Source organism: Engystomops pustulosus, chromosome 11, assembly GCF_040894005.1.
Source record: "Engystomops pustulosus chromosome 11, aEngPut4.maternal, whole genome shotgun sequence".
NCBI lineage: Eukaryota > Metazoa > Chordata > Amphibia > Anura > Leptodactylidae > Engystomops > Engystomops pustulosus.
In genome coordinates, this window is record NC_092421.1 from 32,566,269 (window position 1) to 32,592,011 (window position 25,743).

The 25,743-nt window shown below is 43.2% G+C and overlaps 1 protein-coding gene across 6 annotated transcripts in view; it reads left to right on the forward strand.

The window, feature by feature from the left end:
* USP54 (ubiquitin specific peptidase 54) overlaps positions 1-25,743 on the forward strand; it is a 71,956-nt gene that overhangs the window by 18,640 nt on the left and 27,573 nt on the right. For all 6 annotated transcript variants that reach the window (XM_072131193.1, XM_072131188.1, XM_072131192.1 and 3 more), the window contains exons 2-6: positions 4,168-5,343; positions 17,275-17,367; positions 22,610-22,744; positions 23,076-23,189; positions 24,629-24,711. In XM_072131193.1, coding sequence (XP_071987294.1) covers positions 5,194-5,343; positions 17,275-17,367; positions 22,610-22,744; positions 23,076-23,189; positions 24,629-24,711 — 575 coding nt within the window. In that variant the 5' untranslated portion in view covers positions 4,168-5,193. The remainder of the gene's footprint in view (positions 1-4,167; positions 5,344-17,274; positions 17,368-22,609; positions 22,745-23,075; positions 23,190-24,628; positions 24,712-25,743) is intronic.

The following is a 25,743-nucleotide window of genomic DNA, read 5'->3' on the forward strand; positions in this document are numbered from 1 at the left end:
TCATGGCTGTTTTCACTCTTTCATGATAGCACCTCTTGCCCTTTTGCATGGCAAAAGATGGGACTCCATTGACTTTCATTGGATTGTACACCCTGTAGTGTCTGGTACTGCTTGTAGCTCTGTCCCTTTCACTTATTAGAGGCTGAGCTGCAGTACTATACACAACCACCATAGGATGTATGACACTGTACATTTAATGGTTACCTGTCACCAGGGACCTCATTTTCACTAAGAACTGAGTGTAAAAGCCCATGACACCTGCATTGCATATCTAAAGGTTCCCTTTAATCAGTATTGACCTCCCATTGGCTGTCCTGAGGATCGGTCATCGGTATTGAGGTCCTAGACATTCTCCCTTTTTTTTAAATATGATTAAGGATTTTATGTGACAAACATTTGGACATTTTGCTTCCTTGCAGAAATAATACACCTACCTATATAACAAGAGAGGCAGCGATCAAGATAATTACTACAGCAACGTTGTTAATGTCACTACAGACTGAAAATACCAAAAGCCATGTTAGGCCCCACAGCCGCTAATGAGGGAAGCAATTACAGCGAGGAAACATTCACTGATTTTACTAAGAAGAAATCTTGGTTTCTGCATGTGGCTGGGTTTTGGCTCCATATGAAGTCTTTCAAATAGTTCCTTCACACTTCTTATATTTCATACCAAGTTCTGGCCCAAATCAGAGACGTATAAAGATGAGTATTATGGCTATTATGTGTAGTTGCAGTGTTATGGCTAATTACCATCATGTGTATGAACCTTTATCCAAGGATCTCACTCCATGCACTTTTGTGATTTGCTGGACCCAACCTAGAATCGCTAAACAGAACCCAGTATGTCCGTTTAGTTCGGAGATTTGAGGTTTCAGTGTGGGAAATCAAGCAAGTTTCTCCGACTAAACTTGTCCGTGGGCAGTGGACTTCAGGCTGACTTTATGGTTGCCAAAGCAAGTGTAGCACTTATCAGCAGGTACTGTACCCACTGCTATGTGTTGCACTGTCCATGTGGCCATTAAGGGGTTAAAAAGTTGCCCAATGTTCTTCTAGCCATAGAAGTCTTATTGTTTGGGAGATGAAAGACTTGGAGAACTCTTCTCCTGGGCTGCTGTAATGTCACAAACGGTAAGTGTTAAGTAAATGAAAGATGCCTAATTGTAATAATTGTCTTTCATGAGCCAACTTTGACCTCTAATAACAATAGGTGGTTGACCTCTAGACCCTTGTGACCTTTTGTCAGTTCTTCTGTTACTTAACGTTATGCGATAGTTGCTATGAGGTCAAAATGTAAAGGAATACTTAAAGGATGTGCTATACTTTTGCCTATGGTTATATCTGTCTTGCAATCTTTTTTTCATACATGTCCCGACACCTTTTTGGGCAGCCAAAGTTTGGAAAACCCTGATTGAGTTACAAATGTCTCCCTAACCTCTTTATATCTAGCAGACAGGACCCACTAGTTTTATAGTAAATGGATCAGTTCTTCCCATTCCAAATCCCTTTTCCGGGATAATTCCCGCCAGCTTCTCTGTGCTTGGTAGGGGCATAAGATAAGCTGAGATCTTGTATTGTATCCACATGATGCGGAGAATGGGGTCAGGGACATAATTTTTGGAATAGTCATACAGGTGGATTGTGAAATATTATATAATGTGACATAATTGTTGCTACATTTACGAGGTAATTACAATAAAGTGTCTGCATGTATCTTCCTTCTCCTGTGTTCTATTTTGGTTAAGCTGGAAATCTCATTATAACGTGGCACCTAGATTGTCCTCCTTTATGCATAGCGTGAACAAGTAGCGGGACACTGGGATGACTGTGCCGCTCGTGCCCTGTTCTCAGACGTGTACCATGCTCTACACAGCTCGGCACTCGCCACACAGAACCCTCTTTGTGTCCGGAGACTCGCACACCTGCTGTTTGACTTGTCACATGGAGACCGGGGGGCTCTCATCTTATATGACCCTCATGGTAATGTAGGTCTGTGTGCACTTGGTGTAAATATTATTAGATTTGTAGAATTTAGGAAGAGGTTATAAAATTAAAACTTTAGCATTGCTCTTCTCATTTCAGCTGTGTATTGGTTATAGGGTATAAACTCCATAATCTTTGTCTGCCAATTGTGTCCAATTATTCTACTACTTTTCATCCAACTTATATTGAAAAATGCTTCTTGTGTGTTTCTTATAGGCCAGTGATGGCAAACCTTTTAGAGGCCGAGTGCCCAAACTACAACAAAGACCCACTTATTTATCGTAAAGTGCCAACACAGAAATTTAATTTGTGATTTATACTCCCTTCTCTGTCACAGCTTTCATTCATACCATCACTCCGAGGACACCAATAAAGCAGAAAATAGTCCCAGGTAGAGCTGTCACTCTAAAATACCTCTGTGCACAGCAAGTCCTGGGCTGTCTGGGACTGCAGGAAGATGCCTGGAGTCATCTCTGGTGATGGCCTGAGTGCCCACAGAAAGGGCTCTGAGTGCCACCTCTGGCACCCGTGCCATAGGTTAGCCATCACTGTTATAGGCCATACACATCTACAGCCAGTGTTGGGTATTGTCCCTGGAGATCTGTGTAGCAATACCTTTGTATCTGGTGTTAGTAGCAGCAGGACTGAGAAAAATGTGTTTAGCTGCACAACCCCTCCAGAAGCAGGAGGCTCCTGGTTAGATATTACAGCAGAGGGGAGGGGCTGGGGAGCAGGTTTGTGCGTCTTGCTTTTGCATCTTGCTATAGGATTCAACATTGTCAGGGGGGCACAATTTGACAACAAACACCAGTGTGAAGGAAGTTTCAGCAAATCTGTAACACTGTATTCAGGATAATCGTACATGAACATTGCTGTAATAACAGTAATACACCGCAGACTGAGCTTTACTATCTAACTTCTACTCCTGCTGTATACAATAAACGCAGTGTGAACATAGCCTTACCATGGCGTGTGAAGAAAATGCTATTCTACACACATAAACTGTATTAACTTTGGGTGGGTCAAAGTTGTGGGTGTAAAAGATACTTTTAAATCTTTTAGTGACACATTTTGGTGGAGTAGATGAGAATGTGACAGGGCTGGGAGTATTTGGGTGAGACTGGCTTATTACATACTTCTCTATGTGCATTGTGAAGGTAAACCATGTGTGCGAACTCTAGGACCTGCTGCTATCATCAAGTGATTATGGCTAAGTATAGATTCATGTAGGGTGGGGGCTAGATCATTGCAGTTGCATCAGTTTTCTGTATTCAAAATATCTGTTGTCACCATTTTGGGGTAAACTGCACCCCCCCTTCCTTCCCTTATGCTGTATTGCTTATACCGCCCTATAACAATCAATGATCAGGCATGGCGGAATTGGTGGGCCTTATAATATACTGTATTGTCCAATGATATATTGGTTATGCCATATTATTTTGTGGTATACTGATGTGCATCAGCCGGATGAAGGTTACACACAGACTTTTAACCCCTACCTGGCAATGGACATGAGTTGGGAGCACTGAAAGGAAACCTACCATTTGATTTGATGCATTATGAACCAAACATACCTTGAGAATGCTGTAGCTACACTGATGCAGAAACATATCTTGTTTAATCCCTGAGCTGAGTGGTTTTGCTGAAAAAACAATTATGATAATGAAGCTCTGTTGCTTCTGTGCTGGGGCTTTTCCTTGTACAATAGTTATGCACTGCGAGAGAGGATGATTTAATCACTGTTCTCCCTGCTAGGCAGAATAATCAATTAATGCACAATTCCCCTGCTGTGTATGAGTGATGCAGCTCAGGTTGATTAGTTCTGTCTTGGCTGTCCAGAAAGCTTGTGTGTAATGTGGATACAGCTTTCCAAAGGTCCTGAATTTTATAACTGGTGAGTGGTTTTGCTGAAAAACCAATTATAAAATTCAGGACCTTGGGAAAGTTGTATCCATCCATTGATCGTCAAAATGTGGGGGAGTGATAAAGATTTTTGGGTGGAGATGTATTTTATGACCTTCAGCTCTTCAGTAATTGCTGGTTTCCTCTAAGGTGAGAGAGGCACTTGATGTGTGTACAAGTTATATAACACCGGGTGTAGTCAGACTCTTTCTAACTTGTACAAACGTGTTTTTCGTCTGTTACGTCCTCTGTATTAACCTCTTATTTATCTCCGTTTACTAGGTGCCTTACATCTGGAAGATGCTCTGTAAGAGACTGAAACCTTCATTTACCATCTTTCAACTTGCAGCGTTGGACATCAGACCTGTTCTTTGAGGGCATGTGTTCACCCGTGGGAAGATCCCAGAGAATCATGGCGAGCTTTTATGACCGCATCACGTTGGACCAGCCATCCAGTTCAGTAAAGTGAGCACCGTGGTGGATTATTTGGACACCGAGAAAGTATGATCAGCGTCTGATTCCAGTTGTGTTCCCTTGCCCTTCCTGAAGCATTCCCAGTCTTCCTGGTCCCTTCTTTCTCCTCTCGGCTGTTTGCTGTGGGAGGTGAGGTTTGCCAGACTTGGCAGCGCACCACAAAACAATGCAGCTCAGTAATTAAATGACGCAACCCTTTGCATTTTTCCCTGTCTCATATAAACCTCTCGGCTGCTTAGGATTTCCATTTCTAAAGGATCTGGGCTGGGATGAGCATCTCCTAGAGCTTGGATTTCTGAAAAGCTTTTATTAGGAGTGTCTAAAGCAAAACCAACAAAAGATTCCTTCAGTATCGTGCTGCAACCTGCTGAAGTTGTCTGCTGCTCCCGCTTGTACTTCCCAGGGGGCAGCGAGTCATGTGAGGTTCTGGAGCTGTGTTTTGCTTCCAGCTTTTTTCCTCTCCTGGTATTTTTTTGTACGTTCATCCTTGGAGGGAACAGGAGCGGATTAAGACACATCCACTTGCTGGACACTTGTAAACACGTAGCCTGGACTGCCAATAGAAAACCTCTGCTTCTGATTCCTCATTGTTCTTTTTCTTTAGAGGATTAACTGCTTCAAGTTTTTTCCTTAATTTCAGCAAGATCTTTGTACTCCAGCAACGACATCACTTGTGTTCTTGGTTCATTCTTATGGCTGGAATTATTCCTTTATTTATTCCTGTTAATCTGCTGTAAACCATTGATCCTGGTAGAGGATCTGGGGTCTCTGATATTGGGTTGAACCCTCCTTGTTTGCTCCTGTTTATTGACATTTACTTTTGCACTGGATTCAATGATGTCTTGGAAGAGAAACTATTTTTCTACGGGTCGAGGAGGGGTACAGGAGATGTTTACTCCACGCAACTCCATATCTATCGCTCCAAGCAAGGGCCTGATCAATGAACCCGGACAAAATAGCTGCTTCCTCAACAGTGCACTGCAGGTAAGGAGGTGCTAGCCTTGTAGACCGCTTCATGTCCTTTCATTGACCTTGTCACTTTTATTACGCTTTACAGAACTATCGGGCTGTATATAAGATTGTGGGTAAGGAATATGCAAATATGTTAACCCAGCTGGGGTAAAGACAACTTGAATAAAGCAGCTTTGTCCTCTTTATTGGTAACTGTAGAGATTATAGTACACCATACTGTGGATAATATCAGTATTTAGTTTCACTCTCTCTCCTTTTAGGCGTGTTAATCATTTTATAGAACCTTTTTTAGCTTCTCTTGATGTTTTACATTGAAGCATCTGGATTCAGTGGTTAGTAAAACCCTGTTTGTCAAAAGGTTGTCAAAATTGTGATGGTGTGGAAGTTATCCACATAGTCAAAAGCAGTGAGGCCGCGTTCACCCGCCGCGAACACTTCCCCCAACTATAAAAGAAATTCTGTTGCAAAATGTGAACATGGCCTCTGCTTATACTTGAAACAAAGTGAAGAATTTCAGGAAAAAACTAATCTTTGTTTCTTGTGGTATAAACTTTTCCTAGGTCAAAGAAACCAAAAACTTGGAACACACGTACACACGTACACACACACACACACACGTACACACAAACACACACGTACACACACACACGTACGTACACACACACACGTACGTACACACACGTGTACACACACACACACACACGTACACACACACACGTACACACACGTGTACACACACACACACACACGTACACACACACACGTACACACACACGTACACACACACGTACACACACACGTACACACGTACACACACACACGTACACACACACACACGTACACACACACACACGTACACACACACACGCGCACACACACGCGTGCACACACGCGTGCACACACATGCGTACACACACATGCGTGCACACACATGCGTACACACACATGCGTGCACACACATGCGTGCACACACATGCGTGCACACACACGCGTGCACACACACGCGTGCACACATGTACACACACACGTACACATGTACACACACGTACACGTACACACACGTACACACACGTACACACACACACGTACACGCGTACACACACACACGTACACGCGTACACACACACACGTACACGCGTACACACACGCGTACACACACGCGTACACGCACGCGTACACGCACGCGTACACGCACGCGTACACGCACGCGTACACGCACACACGCACGCGCACACACACACGCACACGTACACACACACGCACACGTACACACACACGCACGCACACGTACGCACACGCACGTACACGTACACGTACGTACACACACACACACGTACACACACGTACACGTACACACACACACGTACACGTACACACACACACACACACACACACTCTGGTTGTTTTATCTCTAGACTGTCAATTGTGTACAGCACAGAAAGTTGATTTACTCCCAACTGCTTAAAAAAAATCTACCATTGAAATCAAGCATGATAAACCAGGGGCACTTGGTATACCAAGGCACTGTTATCTTTTGACTATTATCAACGACTGTAATGGCTGTATTTGTGGTCCATATTTTGCGGTCTGTGTGTAATCCAGGTTTTCCAGGAAACCAGTGGCTGAGCTGGGCCAAGCCCATTAGAGTCAGCACGAAAACAGTCATAAAGCCTAATACAGCCATGTGCAATGTTCTTTTTTTTTTTTTTTCTTTTCTTCACAGCACTATATGACTTCTATGGGACTATTTGAGCCACAGACACAGATTAGAATAGGACATGCTCTCAGCCTAGTGCCTGTGGTGCAGAGGAATTCTTAGCAATGAGCATAAGTCCACAGTAATACATGGAGCTGTGAGACAGCCGCAAAACAGGGCCAGATGATATGAGGGGTCCTGGGGCACACACACCACTTTGCTTCTACAGGGGGTCCCCAAACAATTGTTTACAACTATACCTATGCCGAACTGCTAGAAACCCAGACGCCAGATTTGGGTTTATAGCAGAGCAAGGGAAGTTCCCTGCTCTGCCTTTAACGTTTGAGCGCAGTGCATAGGTAGTTAGTTACTGGGAACTGTATGTAGTTAATGCTGGGGGGGGGAGCTGTATATAATAATGCTGGGGGGGAGCTATATATAGTTAATGCTGGGGGGGAGCTATATATAGTTAATGCTGGGGGGGAGCTATATATAGTTAATGCTGGGGGGGAGCTATATATAGTTAATGCTGGGGGGGAGCTATATATAGTTAATGCTGGGGGGAGCTATATATAGTTAATGCTGGGGGGGCTAACTGTATATAGTTAATGCTGGGGGGGGAGCTGTATATAGTTAATGCTGGGGGGGGGGAGCTGTATATAGTTAATGCTGGGGGGGGGGAGCTGTATATAGTTAATGCTGGGGGGGAGCTATATATAGTTAATGCTGGGGGGGAGCTATATATAGTTAATGCTGGGGGGGAGCTATATATAGTTAATGCTGGGGGGGCTAACTGTATATAGTTAATGCTGGGGGGGGAGCTGTATATAGTTAATGCTGGGGGGGGGGAGCTGTATATAGTTAATGCTGGGGGGGAGCTATATATAGTTAATGCTGGGGGGGAGCTATATATAGTTAATGCTGGGGGGGAGCTATATATAGTTAATGCTGGGGGGGAGCTATATATAGTTAATGCTGGGGGGGAGCTATATATAGTTAATGCTGGGGGGGAGCTATATATAGTTAATGCTGGGGGGGCTAACTGTATATAGTTAATGCTGGGGGGGAGCTGTATATAGTTAATGCTGGGGGGGGGGAGCTGTATATAGTTAATGCTGGGGGGGGGAGCTGTATATAGTTAATGCTGGGGGGGAGCTGTATATAGTTAATGCTGGGGGGGAGCTGTATATAGTTAATGCTGGGGGGGAGCTATATATAGTTAATGCTGGGGGGGCTAACTGTATATAGTTAATGCTGGGGGGGCTAACTGTATATAGTTAATGCTGGGGGGGGGAGCTGTATATAGTTAATGCTGGGGGGGGGAGCTGTATATAGTTAATGCTGGGGGGGGGAGCTGTATATAGTTAATGCTGGGGGGGAGCTGTATATAGTTAATGCTGGGGGGGGAGCTGTATATAGTTAATGCTGGGGGGGGGACTGTATATAGTTAATCCTGGGGGGGGCTGTATATAGTTAATGCTGGGGGGGACTGTATATAGTTAATCCTGGGGGGGGGGCTGTATATAGTTAATCCTGGGGGGAGTACTGTATATAGTTAATGCTGGGGGGGCGTGGTATATAGTTAATGCTGGGGGGGCGTGGTATATAGTTAATGCTGGGGGGGGAGCTGTATACAGTCGACCCGAGTAGAAGCCGAGGCCCCTAATTTTTCCACAAAAACTGGGAAAACCCAGTTAACTGCCGCTGCCGGACCAAAGAAGAGAAGACCTGCAGGTGGCTCCAGAAAGGTGAGTTTTGACTTGATTATAAGCTTAGTTTCAGTTTTTCAGCACGTTTTTTCTGATGAAAAACTTGGCTTATAATCAAGTATATACTGGGGCAGATTTACTTACTCGGTCCATTCGCGATCCAGCGGCGCGTTCTCTGCGCTGGATTCGGGTCCGGACGGGATTCATTAAGGCAGTTCCTCCGACGTCCACCAGGTGGCACTGCTGCGCTGAAGAGCATCGGAACGCATCAAGTTCACCGGCCTATTCCTAGTGAAGGTAAGTGCAAGCTCCGCGACACTTTTTTTTTTTTTTTTTTTTTTATGGGGCCTTTTTTTCCGAATCCGTCGGGTTTACGTTCGGCTACGTCCCCGATTTCCGTCACGTGCATGCCAGCGCCGATGTGCCAAAATCCCGGGGCAATTCAGGGGAAATCGGCGCATATCAGAAATATTCGGGTAACACATTGGGAAAACGCGAATCGGGCACTTAGTAAATGACCCCCACTGTGTATATATATTTGTTCTGGGATTACATTCCAAGATCCTGGATGCTTTGGATAATAACACATTCATAGCATAGAATAGGGAGATGTATGCAGTGCGTTAAAGCCGTATCACATAAGCATAACCTGTAATGTAAAGCTCATAATTGCCACTGATTAACTCCTGCTTGTGGTACCGGATAGAGCAGTAATAGACTCCTGAGTCTTTCCTTCAATTCTAGAAAAAAAGGATTTTATTTATTATTCACTAAACTGGAGACATATCTTTGAATGAGAACAAAATAGACGCAATCCCCTCCAGCCTATCCCAGCCTTCCAATTTTACAGAAAAGGTTAAAAACTGTCCTGCAAAAAGATATTTAGCATAAAAGCTCCTCCTGCTCTGTAACATGCTGCCTGTAATCAGCCCCTTTTACACTGCATAGTTTGGGGGCTCCTTGGTCTGACTCAAATCTACTTGGAGGATCCCTTTAAGCCCTCAGAGCCTTTTTGTTTATTCTTGCAAATCTGGGAATTCCTGCTAGCCACACACCTTCCTCGTCACTTGCCTATCTTGCTTGAACATTTTTTTTACCCAAGATGAACAGAAAATGAGCAAAGTGTCACTTTTTGCCTGGGATGAGTCAAGATAAGAGTCTACAGGGGGGTTGTCACTTAAGCTCCCCCCCATATTTTTGGTTCTACAGTACTTAGAAGCATGTTAATTGTTCTGTGAACTACAGATCCAGAGAAAAGGGCATGAATTGGATGTACTGGTATATCCGCAGCTCAAATTTTTTGCTATGTAGATGCCTTCCTGTATCTCCCGTTCTGTAGCTCACAGAACCACAAGCCTCATGTGATCTGAAAGATGAGATTCTTATCTTTAATATGACACCAGTACTATGTGCTGCAGAACAAAGAATTGAGTCTTCTTTGGGGGATATTTTTTTTTTTTGGTATGAATTTGGAGAAGAAAAGCATGTTAATAGTTTCCTATTGTTTCTGGGTTTTCCCCTGCAGCCTCTGAACTTATCTCGTCTCTTTCTTTGTTTACAAATTTGGAGATGATATACGGTATATATATTTTTTTAATACATAAATGAGTGAGATTTCACATTAAATACGGAAAGGGTATTTAATTCTACCCTACCTGAGTGGGCTACTAATTTAATGGGATAAAATCTGACGACCAAGACCTTTTTAGGGCCACCTATAATGAAGTCATTATACTGGAAAACATTTCTCTAATATACCATAAGACTGAATAAGAATTTTTATTTGATAAACCCTTTATTGCAAGTCATATGTATTTGGATTTTGCTTAATGTATATATAGGGCATGTAATACAACATTGTTCAAGGGGAAGATCTTTGACATTCTGCTGTCATCTCGATAGGTAACATTATACTATTGTTTATCACAATTACTATATCTGATATTCACTGTGTGTGAATTCATTGCCTTAAAGGGAACCTGTTATTAGAAAGTGACCAAATAAACTATTACCAGCTTCTAGATGATGTTTCATTCATGGTCCAGCTTAGTGGCATCATCCAGAAAATCAACTTTGAAGTGATATGCTAGCCGGTGGTATAAAGTCAGGGAGGCAGAGACTTTAACACTAAAGTCAAGCTCTTCCTGCCTCTGGACACCTCCTTCCTTGTGATTGACATTATGTGCTGGGCTTCAGGAGATCTGGTCAATGATGTCCCTGGGCGCAGGACCATCACTTAGTCAAGTGCACTTTGTGAGGCAGGGGGAGCTTGACATCAATGTTAAAGTCTCCACCTCCTTGACTTCATAAAATTAAATTGTAGATGTAAATTGAAGGGGTTTTCCTACAAAGAAAAGTTAGGCCCTGTCCACTTGATCGGTCCCAGCTTGCTGATCAGTGGGGGGGGTCTCAGTTCTGAGAACCCCACAGATCACAGATCCGTCGGACCCCTCGTCGCTCTGTCAGATTAATGGAGCAGATGGCCGCGCATGACCGTCCTACTCCATTAATCTTTATGGAGCTGACAGAGATCGCTGAGCGTAGTGATGAGACCCCCACTGATCAGCAAGTTTTCAGCGTACTTTACTTTGTGGGAAAACCTCTTCAAAGTTGATTTTCTAGTGCAGGGGTAGGGAACCTATTGTGGCTCTTTTGTTGGCTGCATCTGGCTCTCAGACAGATCTTTAATAAATAGTGATGGCTGCTGTGTGTCTCTTAGACTGATCCCTGGACACAGGCAGAAATGTTACCGCTGCCTATATCCTCTGTACAGCCCAGGTGCCATGGCCACCATTGTCTAAGCTTGGGTTAAAGAGAAGAGCGTGGGAGCAATGAGGAGCTGGCTGCAGGGAGCGTTTTTTTTTTCTGTGGCTGCCTATCTACTGGGAGGCATGTGCTGGGACTGCCTATCTACTGGGAGGCATGTGCTCGGACTGCCTATCTACTGGGAGGCATGTGCTGGGACTGCCTATCTACTGGGAGGCATGTGCTGGGACTGCCTATCTACTGGGAGGCATGTGCTGGGACTGCCTATCTACTGGGAGGCATGTGCTGGGACTGCCTATCTACTGGGAGGCATGTGCTGGGACTGCCTATCTACTGGGAGGCATGTGGTGGGTGTCAGGATTTGGAGTAGTGAACCCCCTGGACCACCGCGGCAATGATGTAATCAGACACCTCGGACAGGAATGTAAGTGGCACCCAGTCTTCACCAGAGCCCACCACAAAGCAGGATGGTCTTGAAGCAGTGTTGGACCACCAGGTCGTTCCACAGGTGTGACCTGTCGACGGTGGCAGCCAAGGTCGAGGTACAGGATCACTAGGCAGTCTCGTGGTCAGGAAGAGGCAGACGGTCAAGGTAATGATGTGAGGTCGGGGACGGAGAAGAGGTCAGGGCTGGCAGCGAAAGAGCAGTGTCAGGAACAGGTCTGGGGTCACAACGGGAGGTCAACACTTGGGAAGAATACACTGTGGAAAGCTTCCTTAAAGGCATGAAGCACTAAGATCCATCAGGGAACATGAAGAGGTGATTGAGCTCGGAAAGAGGCGCCGCCACAGAGTGGGGCATGGGTTTGCCTGCGATCTGAGACATAGATTGCAGGGGCACCCGTGACACTGAGACTACCTATCTACTGAGGGGCATGTGCATATTGTACGGCTCTTACGGAATAACATTTTAAGATACATAAGGCGCACCGGAATAGAAGGTGCACCTGATTTTAAGGATGAATGATCAGCAGATGGCAGACCTGTTCACAGTTCAAGGCAGCTGTTGTCTGTAAGTACGGTTCATATACACTTACCGGCCACTTTATTAGGTACACCATGCTAGTAACGGGTTGGACCCCCTTTTGCCTTCAGAACTGCCTCAATTCTTCGTGGCATAGATACAACAAGGTGCTGGAAGCATTCCTTAGAGATTTTGGTCCATTGACATGATGGCATCACACAGTTGACGCAGATTTGTCGGCTGCACATCCATGATGCGAATCTCCCGTTCCACCACATCCCAAAGATGCTCTATTGGATTGAGATCTGGTGACTGTGGAGGCCATTTGAGTACAGTGAACTCATTGTCATGTTCAAGAAACCAGTCTGAGATGATTCCAGCTTTATGACATGGCGCATTATCCTGCTGAAAGTAATCATCAGATGTTGGGTACATTGTGGTCATAAAGGGATGGACATGGTCAGCAACAATACTCAGGTAGGCTGTGGCGTTGTACCAAGGGGCCCAAAGAGTGCCAAGAAAATATTCCCCACACCATGACACCACCACCACCAGCCTGAACCGTTGATACAAGGCAGGATGGATCCATGCTTTCATGTTGTTGACGCCAAATTCTCACCCTACCATCCGAATGTCGCTGCAGAAATCGAGACTCATTAGACCAGGCAACGTTTTTCCAATCTTCTACTGTCCAATTTCGATGAGCTTGTGCAAATTGTAGCCTCAGTTTCCTGTTCTTAGCTGAAAGGAGTGGCACCCGGTGTGGTCTTCTGCTGCTGTAGCCCATCTGCCTCAAAGTTCGACGTACTGTGCGTTCAGAGATGCTCTTCTGCCTACCTTGGTTGTAACGGGTGGCGATTTGAGTCACTGTTGCCTTTCTATCAGCTCGAACCAGTCTGCCCATTCTCCTCTGACCTCTGGCATCAACAAGGCATTTCCGCCCACAGAACTGCCGCTCACTGGATGTTTTTTCTATTTCGGACCATTCTCTGTAAACCCTAGAGATGGTTGTGCGTGAAAATCCCAGTAGATCAGCAGTTTCTGAAATACTCAGACCAGCCCTTCTGGCACCAACAACCATGCCACGTTCAAAGGCATCAAATCACCTTTCTTCCCCATACTGATGCTCGGTTTGCACTGCAGGAGATTGTCTTGAACATGTCTACATGCCTAAATGCACTGAGTTGCCGCCATGTGATTGGCTGATTAGAAATTAAGTGTTAACGAGCAGTTGGACAGGTGTACCTAATAAATTGGCCGGTGAGTGTATAAGGCGCACTGCACTATAAGGCGCACCTTTGATTTCTGAGAAAATCGAAGGATTTTTAGTGCGCCTTATAGTCCGAAAAATACGGGTATGTGGCGTTCATGGCTCTCTCATTCAAAAAGGTTCCTGACCACTGTTCTAGATGGTTCTACCACATCAGGCTATGAAAGTAATATGATCTAGAAACTGTTCAGCTGCTTGACAACATACTGGTAGGGGTTTATTAGGCCAAATTCTGATGACAGGTTCCCTTAAAATAGAACCTATCACAAGATTTTACTAGAATTTTTGGAATTCTCTTTTATGTGAAATCTCACCTATCTAGTAGAATGATTCTTCTCGCAAAATTTTCACACGAGTTTAGTTTAGTGGTTGCAGGGATAGTATCACTTCAGAAGCCCCTGTCAGTTTATGGTTTTGTGAACTACCGAACTGGACAGAAACTGGATCTTTATCCAAAGCTTGTATTTCCAACTATGTATTTAGCTGCCTGTATCTCCGGTTGTGTAGCTCACAAATCCGTAAACCTGTGAGGTGATCTGAAAGATGAGATGATTCTCTTTAATATGACACCTGTACCATGTGCTACAGAACAGAGAATTGAGGCTTCTGAAGTGAAACTACTTCTGCAACGTCTAAACCTGACTCGTCTCATGTGAAAATGAGTTGAGAAGAGTCATATTTGCCTGACTTTGGCTGATATTTTTTTTATATGTAGAAGGAGGAGATTTCACATAACAGAGGGAATTCTAGAAAGAACATTTCACCCCTACCCGAGGGGACTAGTAGTTTAGTGGGGTAAAACCTGGTGACGGGTTCCCTTTAAGGTCTGATCTCTCAGGCTGTATAATGTACATGTGTCTCTAGTCCCTGTAGGAGCTGCTGTTTCTAAGCAGAATCCGGTCATATAAATTTTTGATGCCGGCGTTGCCTCGCATGTTGTATTTTTCTTGATTCACTGTCATGGAATCTGAAATGATTGGGCTGTGCCGAGGTTCTGGTATTAATTCTTAATGTCACTGCTATTTTAATAACCTGAGATAATTTCCTTCACGCCGTCGACTGGGGTGTTGCCTTCATGGCTGTCTGACTAAGACGATAATTACCATCTCTGCTGCGGCTCCTATTTACATAGCTTTCAGCTTTACTGGGTCGGAGCAGAGGATCACTTGGCCACTCGCAGGGTAACCTTGGAGAGAGGCTTGGAGACGAGCTGTTCTCTCCACACTCCCTGCTATCCAAAAATATTGTTCCAGCTTGTGGGAACCGGCTCCCCTAGAAGCGCTGCGTACTTAGTGTTATAAGGAAAATATTTACTATGGGAATGTTTCCGGGTCCATTTATTCCCTTAAAGGGACTCTGTCACCACATTTACCCCATTGAACTACCGCCCCCCTCAGGTAGGGTTTGAAATGAAATGTCCTTTCTAGAATTCCCTCTTTTTAATACAAAATTTCCCTGTTTCTACCTTTTAACCCCTTCCCGCAAAAGCCCTTTTTTCGTTTTTGCACTTTCATTTTTCACTCCCCACCTTCAAAAATCTAACTTTTTTCATTTTTCTATGTACAGAGCTGTGTTATGGCTTATTTTCTGCAAAACAAATTACACTTCATAGTGATGGTATTTAATATTCCATGCCGTGTACTGGGAAGCGTGAAAAAAAAAATCCAAATGCAGTGAAATTGGTAAAATAACACATTTGCTACGTATTCTTGTGGGCTTGGATTTTACGCCCAAAATGACTTGTCTACTTTATTTTTTGGGTCGGTATAATAACGGGGATACCAAATTTGTATAGGTTTTTATAATGTTTTCATACATAAAACCTGTACAAACAGAGGTCGCACTAACATTTTTCCAGAAGGGTAAAAATACTCCTCTCACCATTTTTGAGGAGAATTTTTTACCCGAGGAGGAGTATGAAAATTTCGGTAATACACAACACACACACTCGCCGCACACAACACACACACACACACACACACACACCACACCACACCACACCACACTCACTCACAGCACACACTCAAAGCACACAACACCGCACACAACTCACAGCACATAACACACACTCACACTGCACACACTCACAACACAGCACACACTACACTCACCCGGCACTGCTCTTAAACCCCGTCGATCACAAACGCGGGCAGGTAGAGATGGAGCAGGACCGGGAGCAGCAGCTTCGTGGCTTACATGTCTCCCCTGGGGCGGGTGCTCTCACTCTGGCCCGCCTAGTCACTTGTCCTGCTGAGCGGTCCAGCGCTACAGGGAATAATTGCCAAGCGTAACTTTACGCATGGCAATTATTTTGGGGGGTAATGGCGACCTCTGTGTACAACTTTTTTTTTTTTTTTTGGGGGGGGGGGGGATTTTGCCATCTTCTGGCGCTAATAACTTTTTCATACTTTGGTGTACGGGGCTGTGGTTGGTGTCACTTTTTTGTGACTTTTGATGACCTTTTCAATGTTAACATTTTTAGGACTGTACAACCTTTTTTGATCACTTTTTACAGACTTTTTCAAAAATATTTTTTAAAATGACAAAAAAGTGCCATTTTCGGACGCGGCGATACCTAATTTTTATGTTTTTAAACTTTTTTTCATTTTTACACTAGGGTGTCTGATCGATCCCATCATAAACTGCCATATTACAGTACAGTATGGCAGTATATAGGGATTTTCCTCCTTATTCATTACAATGTGCTGATGGGTTAAACCGAGACCCGAGGCTGTCATGGCGACGGATCATCGCTCAACAATGACGTCAGGGGGAGCGTCGATCTTCACCAGGATGGTGGCGCCCATGCGCCGCCAGCGGCGATCAGCGGGTGTAACCTGTAAGTCTTTGCTGCAATATGCAGCAAAGACTTACCGGCTATGGAGAGGGCTCTCTATGCACTAGCTGTGAGCCCTCTCTATGCACTTGCACCCGGCATGTGACGTCCTACTATGTCACCTGTCAATAAGGGGTTGAAAAAAATCTTAAGTGAAAAGTTATATTTTAGCGGAGTTGAATCAAGTAGCACCTAGAAACATGCTTTTGGTGTCATATTAAAGATGCAAATTTTTGATCTTTCTTGATATACAGAAACGGCGATAACTAACCATTCTTCTTGTTAAGGGTCCCACAGAATAGGGGATCATTTTCTAATGGGTCAGGGGAACCCCCCCCCCCCCCCCCCCAATCACAGGAACGAAACCCCCAGCATTGCCGATCCCACAGAACTGATTGTAGCGGTAGTACACATGGTCGGCACAGAACAGGATCCCCATACTCCTAGTTGCTGGGGTTCAGTTATGATCATGGGGAGTCCCTCCTATCAGACACCAACGATGAAGTGACCTCTTGTCCTCTGGGTTGTATTTGTATAATTTCCACAGTTCTAACAACCTATTTATGAAACCATATTAAGGTGAATTTATAACGATTATTATAGTATTTTCAGTTTTTTTATGTGTGAACCACTATACATGGTTGTTACTGAGCCCCTTGTTTGCATTTCATTAACCTGTGTGTGTCTGCTCTTTATTTGCAGGTTTTGTGGCACCTTGATATTTTCCGCCGAAGCTTCCGCCAGTTAACAACACACAAATGTATGGGAGACTCCTGCATCTTCTGTGCACTCAAGGTACATCCTACTACATCGAGATTACAAGAAGGCTATTCCTTACACTTTTTTTTGGGGGGGGATCACAATACATAATAATAATGTCTTTATATTTCAAATTCTATTGTTATTGGATTCTAGAAAGATCCTGTTATGTTTCTGTGTGATAACAGTACAGTACAGCTATGATAACTTGTGCGCTAAGAAGAAGCCGCCATCATGGGTTCCATCAATAGTCATTCCAGGCATCAGGCACTTCCATTTTTATTTCTTGAGGTCCCAACTGAGCAGAGCAACGCTCTTATAGATTGTCAGCATGGCTTATATTATGTAATATTTTATCTACAGGCTATATGTTATGGAACTGGCATAAATGTATAAAAGTGATAAACAACAAAAAGTTGGGCATTTCATGCTAAACTATATATCAATCTGCGTATCTTCTGCTGTTCTATAACATACTGCCTAATGGTAAGACACTGGCAGAATTTTGGAGTAATTTTTCACCTAAAATGGGGTTAACAGCCTTTTTTGCAGTTTTCCAGCTGGTCTGGAAAGGGGTCATGACCTTGGAACAAAGTTCCAAAATTTTGTGGGTGCGCTACAAAACTCAGCCAGAAACTAAGCCAGCTAATACTTGGCCAAAGTATAAACTACTCCAGATAAATCGTCCAGCATGTCTAGCACTGCACAGGTCTAGTCACCAACACTTTCCTAAATCTCCCCCACTGTGTACAATCTGCTCAGCTCATCCTGCTATATAACAAGCTTCCTGCAGATAGGACACTAAGTGCAATCTGCTCAGCCCTTCCTACTCATGCATGTTCCTCTATCAGTCTGCTTGTAGGGACACTAGACATCTGCACCTCACTGACTTTTAGTGGACTTTTTTCCTCCCACACTGCTAGGACCAAAATGTATTTCCAAAATAGTCTTGGCATTCCTTCTATAAAAGGCATATCTGCCTAATAATGCTTCTTAGTATTTACAAAATGCATTTTGGAAGCTTTAGGCTATATTCACACGAACGTATGGGGGACGTATATACGGCCGATATACGTCCCCCATACACTCCTATGGGCGCACGGCACCCTACGGGAAAAAGGGAAAAAGATAGGACCTGTGCTATCTTTTCCCGTAATACGGGGCCGTGCGCCATAGGTTGCTATGGAGAGGGGCAGGGGTGAGCTGCACTCACCTCCTCCTCCTCTCCCCGTACACTGCCGTTGCCCGGTACGGTACGGGCGGGCAACGGCAGTGTGAATATAGCCTTAGTAAGCTGGCCCTATACAATAGATGTATGTCTGGAGTCTAGTGATTCTCCCTTAGTGGCTGATGTTGAAGTATTGGATTGGATTTCCGATCCATTTGTGTTCATCTGAGTGAACCTTCTACATGACGTGTGTGTAATAAAGGTCTCTCAACTCTCCCCTGATGGCTCATGTTGATGGAAATAATTATTGGACAAGCTGAAGATGTCTGGTAGCTTCTTCCATCCCTCACCCAATGCCGTGCTATAAGTGCTTTATTCATAAGCTCCTACTGTGGAGGTGGTTACACATGACCCTGGTCCAGTAATATGAGGACATGCTTGCACTAGTTATTATTATTTTCCTATAGAGGAAGGGTTTAGGAGATGGCTGATCAGGAGATTTTGTGAACTGCTTTCCCATCTAATAAAAATAATTCATTGTGTTGCTTTGACCTACTTCTTCCAGTCAGATTGCCCTAAGAACTAATCATCACGAAACGTAAACATTAGGAAGTTTTTATTTGGAAGGAATAGGTTTTAACAGTATTTTATCAGATACAAGAGATCCCTTTTTTAGGTCACCCTTCTAAGAGTGGGAAGAGATTTGAGCAGGATCTTGGTCACGGCCTTGACTAATGGCACATCCAGAGCACTAGATGTTTAGCTGATCCCATAATGAAGTCACTATGCGGAAAATGCAGCCGGGCCGCTGCTGGAATGTAACTCGGCTTATAGACGGAGATTTATGAGAATTAAAGATAATTGTACTGTGACGTGTTCAGCTGCTACATCATAATTATATCTCTGGCGCTTGTGCCTCGCTACTTATAGATTTAAAGAGACTTTCTCAGAAAGCTGTGACTCCGGGTCCTCGGCAATGTGGATGTATGTTTATAACTTTCATATTTCTAAAGTCTATTGCATGAAAATTGTATTGTTTTCAGCAGGCAGCATGTTATAGAACAGGAGGAGCTGAGCAGGTTGTACATAGTGTCCTATGTGTAGGCAGCATGTTATAGAGCAGGAGGAGCTAAGCAGATTATACATAGTGTCCTATGTGTAGGCAGCATGTTATAGAGCAGGAGGAGCTGAGCAGATTGTACATGGCGTCCTATCGGCAGGAAGCATGTTATAGAGCAGGAGGAGCTGAGCAGATTGTACATAGTGTCCTATCTGCAGGCAGCATGTTATAGAGCAGGAGGAGCTGAGCAGGTTGTACATAGTGTCCTATCTGCAGGCAGAACGTTATAGAGCAGGAGGAGTTGAGCAGATTGTAGAGCGTCCTATGGAGCTGAGCATATTATACATAGTTACTAGTACCACAGACATGTGAGCGTTGTGGTCTCTTTATTTCAATAGTCTTAGGCAAAAATCAAAGGGGTTGTCATTTTCATACTTATTGGCTTGCTACTAATTTAAAATGGTCTGTAACTCCAAACCTCCCCCCTCCTTCATACTATTCAGAGTTCAGAGGTGAATGTGACCCCCAGGTCCTACATGGAGATCTCTCATTGCATTTATTTTTTTGCTGGGTGTTAATTAAAATGTGGCGACAGACTAATCCTGGCGTCTTCCTTAAGATGTAAGACAATGGCTGAAGGAATGTGCGACGTGTACACACTCCATTTCTGAATGGATGATTGTGCAGAGGTAAATTCTCTGCCATTAAGATGACTTATTCACGTGCACACACACATTATGTAAAAAGAAAAGTTATTAAATAAAACCATTGTCATTGTAGCAGTAGCTACCCCCCCCCCCCCCGCTTTTATACATGGAGAAGATTGAAGTCCCACAAACTATACAAGTGTAACTAAACCTTTGAAGCTATTTTATTTTTTTTTTCCCAGAAATAATATAGGTATGTTTCATTAAAAAAAGCAGCTTCCTTGTTGCTTTTTTTTCCTCCTCTTTCTCCTGCAGTGAGCAGTGTGTCTGAAAGGTGACTTATTACATTGCCTATAGTGAGCATTTGGCAGCATGTGAGGCCTTGTTCACACCCCTGACGGAGCTTTCTGTCACAGTTTACATTTAAGAAGATCGTAATGGAAAGTGAACGGAAATTTTTAACTCTGTCAGGGAAAGGTGCAGGCTTCTGCCCTGTGTTTTTTTTTTTCTTCTATTAATAACGGAAAGGTGAACTTGCCAAGCGCATGTGTGAACATGACCTTCTAGAACAGGAGCAGCCATACATCATTTTGTAGGAAAGATTTAGACTTCGGGCTTAATAACATATTAATTTTTTTTTTCCCTGTCAATCACAAAGTAAGTACGCCCACTGGACTCCCTCTTCACTACAGCACAGATTAAGTGGAGATTTAAATTATTAAAACCCCTTTAAAATAAAAGAATTACTAATAACATTTTTTTGATATGTGAAAGAAATGCACAGCTCCTCCTGCTCTATAACATGCTGCCTGTATACAGGACATCATATATACTGTGCTCAGCACCTCTTATACATGAAATAATGTACATTCATGCAGTAAAGGTGGAAGAGGTTCAGTATCAGCAGGAAGAAGTGCTGCTACATTGGAAATGTATTGGCAGTAGGAAGCAGTTGATAAATGTGAGATAGAGGTCCTGTGAGTAAAGCTTTTGCCCCCTCCCAGTACCTGCAGTGTAGGGAGTCATTGTTGACGTGGAGTCATTGTTGAACAGTAGAGGAATGAAAGCTTCATTTGTTCTGGTAACAGATCCCCCTTGTCCTTCTACACAGACCTCATCTATGCCAAAATGCATGGCCCATCCTACAAGATGAGCTGTGCTTATGTGTCCCTGCTGCATGATCCCAAAGAAATCTGAACAATATTTTCATTTCTGTCCATTTTGCCTCAATTTTAATTGACAGGTTTTACTGGAAATTCTAATTTGTGGTGTAGAGGTGCTACAGGCAGATACTGGAGGCTCGTAATGAGATGGTTTCTCATTTCCTTCTTGATTTATATAGATTTTTTTGGCATATTAAGATAATTGCCCCCCATTTTTGTGGTTAAAATGTTTGGAGGCCTGCGGACACTGATTTTATTATTATTATTATTTTTATTATTATTTTTTTTTAATTATAGCTTATTTCTAGTCTTTTGAGCTGATCTGAATAAGTAAGAAATCTTATTGTTAATTTTTAATATAGTTGTTGATGGTGCTCTTGTGATTGTTGCCACATGGCTTTATTCTCTTCTCAGAGTTATGTCTACAAAAGTGATGGTAATGCAAGAAAGTCTACATTCACACTTCAATGAACAAATATGTTCAGTGTATATAATCCAGGCAAGCTCCCTGCATATACACTGAATGTGTATCAGTTCCATATACTGGCAAGTGGACGCCTCCTGTTTACACGGTACATGTCACATACTGCCGGAAACGCGTGATGTATACGCTAAGCATGGCCATAATAGTCTATTGGGTATGGATGCTACTACACTGCATCCATCCCCAACCTCCGCTGATTGTTTTCTCTTTGAAGTCGCTCTTGATGTCATGGTCCATACAAGGACAGTTACATCAGTGGGGAAACAATTAGCCAATCCCTGGCTGCTGACTCCTTTCACTCCTAAAGATGTTGCATCCCACTGTATAAGCAGCGTTTATGATGAATTGTAGTTAAGTTATGCAACATTCAAAGTAAAGTTTTATATCTGTGATCCGATCCACATTTCAGGGTTTACATTCTACCATTCTGTTATTTATTAGGGAAAAAAAATATTTTTTAGAGGACATCTACCACCAGAGTGAAATACTGTATGCAAATGAGCCTGAGGGGCTCCATTAACACCTATAGAGTCTGGGGCTGTATCATTTAATACAGTCTTGTCATCCATCCTTACAGAGGAACCGTACCACAGAAATGGGTACATGTGAAATGAGCACAATGTCAACTTCGCTTTAGTTGTTCCTTGTTTAATTGGTGTGAGATCATAAGATTCTGTAGAATTGTGTATTTTATGTGTTTTATGGTCTGAGTCTCAATGCTGTGTAATAATGGCTTCTGTTATGTCCTCTACACAGGGAATATTCAACCAGTTTCAGTGTAGCAGTGAGAAGGTGTTACCGTCTGATGCCCTCCGCAGTGCCCTTGCCAAGACCTTTCAAGATGAACAACGTTTCCAGCTGGGCATCATGGATGATGCAGCAGAATGTTTTGTACGTAACTTTGCTTTGTCTTGTGTTTTTTCTTTTTTTTTTTTGTCCCTTTTTTTTGTTTGTTTGATTCCCTCAGTGCAATGAATTACAAGAAATAGAGCATATTGGAATAAAAGTGCCTTGTTCAACTAGCAGCAAGTCTTGGAGAGCTAGTTTTTCCTCCCCAAAAATTATTTTGACCACAAAAAGTACCTCTACTATGCCTTTTAGGAAGACTGTGTATGACGAGTGTATTCTACATAAATAACATTTTTCCGCTTGCTAAAATAATCACATTTGGCTTCTAAATTTGTCATATTAACGTAACTTTTTTTTAAAAAAAATTTTTCAGGAAAATCTTCTGATCCGCCTCCACATCCACATTGCAGATGAATCCAAAGAAGATATCTGCACCGCCCAGCATTGTATTCCTCATCAGAAGTTTGCCATGACCTTATTTGAACAGGTATCACAGTGTTAGCATTGAGCGGGTTTGGGTTTTTATATGAAAGAGGTTTCTTTATCCCCTTCTGGCCCATGCCCTTTTTCAATTTAGCATTTCAGTTTTTTTCTCCCCTTCTTGAAAAATGCCTAAATTATTTATGTCCATGTGCAAAGCTTTATATACGCTTGTTTTCTACGTAACCTATTGTACTTCCTAGCGGCAGTATTTAATTTTCCATTTCGTGTATTGGGACTCTGTGGGAAAAAAATTACAAATGCAAACTGGATGAAAAAGACGATCATGTGCTCCAAGTGACACCTCCCCTTTTTATTCTTAGGGTCAGTGTGATTACATGGATACCAAATTTTATATAGATTTTATTTGGTTTTTAATCGGTTTTAAAAAATTAAAACCTTTTGTACAAAATAATATATATTTTTTTTCATCTTGCTAGATAATCTTTTCATATTTTGTGTGATGTGTAATTTTTTACACCTGATGATGGACATGATGACATTTGCATTGCTGCTGTTTTCACAACTATTCAACATTTTGATCTCTTTATTAAATTTTTTATGTTGTTGTAAAATGACAAAAAAAGGCGTTTCAGACATTTAGGCATTATTTTCTGTGACTGGGTTTACTTCTGTGCAGAGGTCGCATTAAAGCCTCACTGCGAGTCATTACCCCCCAAAATAATTGCCATGCGTAAAGTTAAGCTGGACAATTATTCCCTGTAGCGCGCAGGCTATGCTGTGCGCACTGCAAAAGAGGGAAAAAGTCAGCAGCGCAATCACAGCGTGCGTCGGGCCGCTCAGCAAGATGCAGCGATCTTTGGGAGCTACTTGAGCATTGGCCCAAGGGGAGACATGTGGGCTGCGAAGCTGCTGCTGCTCCTCATCCTGTTCCAACACTCCCTGCCCGCAGCGGCCAGTGTTTATGTGATCGCGATGGGACCTGAGAGCAGTGCCGGGTGAGTGTGTGCCGTGTAACTCTACTGGATCTGTAAAAGAGCCTCTTTTACAGATCCTGTTATGACCACTATGGAGCCCTGTGTTAGAGTCCTGGCTGCCATAGTAATTGTCCGAAACCCACCAATGACAAACATGACATGCACACGGACTGGTGCAGTCTCTGGCAGGCTGCAAAGAACAGACCCGCGACCCATTGTTTGCTGCTCTTGTGTCATCGGGCAAAAGTCTTGCCAAGTAGCAAACACGAATAGGAAAAGGGCCTGCTCTAAAATCTACGGCTCGAACAGTCACTGGAATGTACAGCCCTGTGTATGACCTCATTGTCCATTTACTATCCGTGTCATTTTTTTTCTCATTATTTAGATTTCTCTTCTTACTTGCATATAACATTAGATTCCTGTACAGCGCCTCGTCTGCTTTGTCTATTTTGAGTCTGCTCAACCCAAAACTGAGATGTTTGACGACAAACAACTTCTTCTTTCATAGTGTGTCTGTACCAGCTGTGGTGCCACATCAGACCCTCTGCCTTTCATTCAGATGGTGCATTATATCTCTACCACTGCTCTCTGGTAAAGTGAATCTTTTTTTTTTTTTCCCTTCTATTTCTAGCAGATGTCTAATTTGTTCATAAATTGTCACATTGAACAACATTGCACAGCGGGGCAGAAACGCTCTGTGAGTGAAACATATGCGTGACCACCCAAATCTCTCTAGACGTTTGCTTCAATGTATCAATTTGCAGCTCACAAGGCACGTATGGGCTCAGCCGAGGCAATAGAAGCTTATAGTGAGCGGATACAGAGTAATTGCATCCCTTCTCCAGGCTCCTCCTGGGGGGATCCAGTGATGTCACTGTCCATATATGGATAGTGACCTCACCAGGGAAACGCCCCCAAACATCATTGTGCATCTCTGAAACCCCGCGCCTTCAGGAGGAAGGACAACATATGCCCCTGTATAGTTGTACAGAGGGATACGTGGGTGCCATACGTTGTAATAACACATTGGGCCCCTTCCCCCAGGTGTCATCATAATGTATGGCAAATAAAGTAATGTGAATCCAGCATTAGGCTACATTCACACAATGTTTTTTGGAAACGATCAGCATATGTACCAGGAAATCTCCCAACATGTATGCTAAGCTTATACCTAGACACATACGGGCTGATGAGTTCATAAAAAAGCAAATAAGAAACAAAGTACATGTATTTTATATGGTATGAAATCGTGAAAAAGGCAAGACCATTAAAGGGAACCTTTATAATAACTCCTCGAATGAATCAGACTATATAAGATATGGTTAGTGATGGAGAGCTTGACTTCAGTACTAAACTCTCTGCCTCCATGGGTTCATTAAACCAATTTACATCTCATTTCATAATTGAGTTTTTTTTTAGATGATCCCACATCACAGGGTCATGACGTGGCATGTGTTATCCTGTCTGGCAGCATGCTGGTATTAGTTTATTAGGTCAGTTTCTGCCGACTGCTTCTCTTTAATTTAAAGTAATCATTTAGGTATTGCTCCGTACGGCCTCCATCATGTTTGTAGTGGCCTCTATCGAGAGCAGGAGACCATCTGCTTACAGCGCTTTATTCTC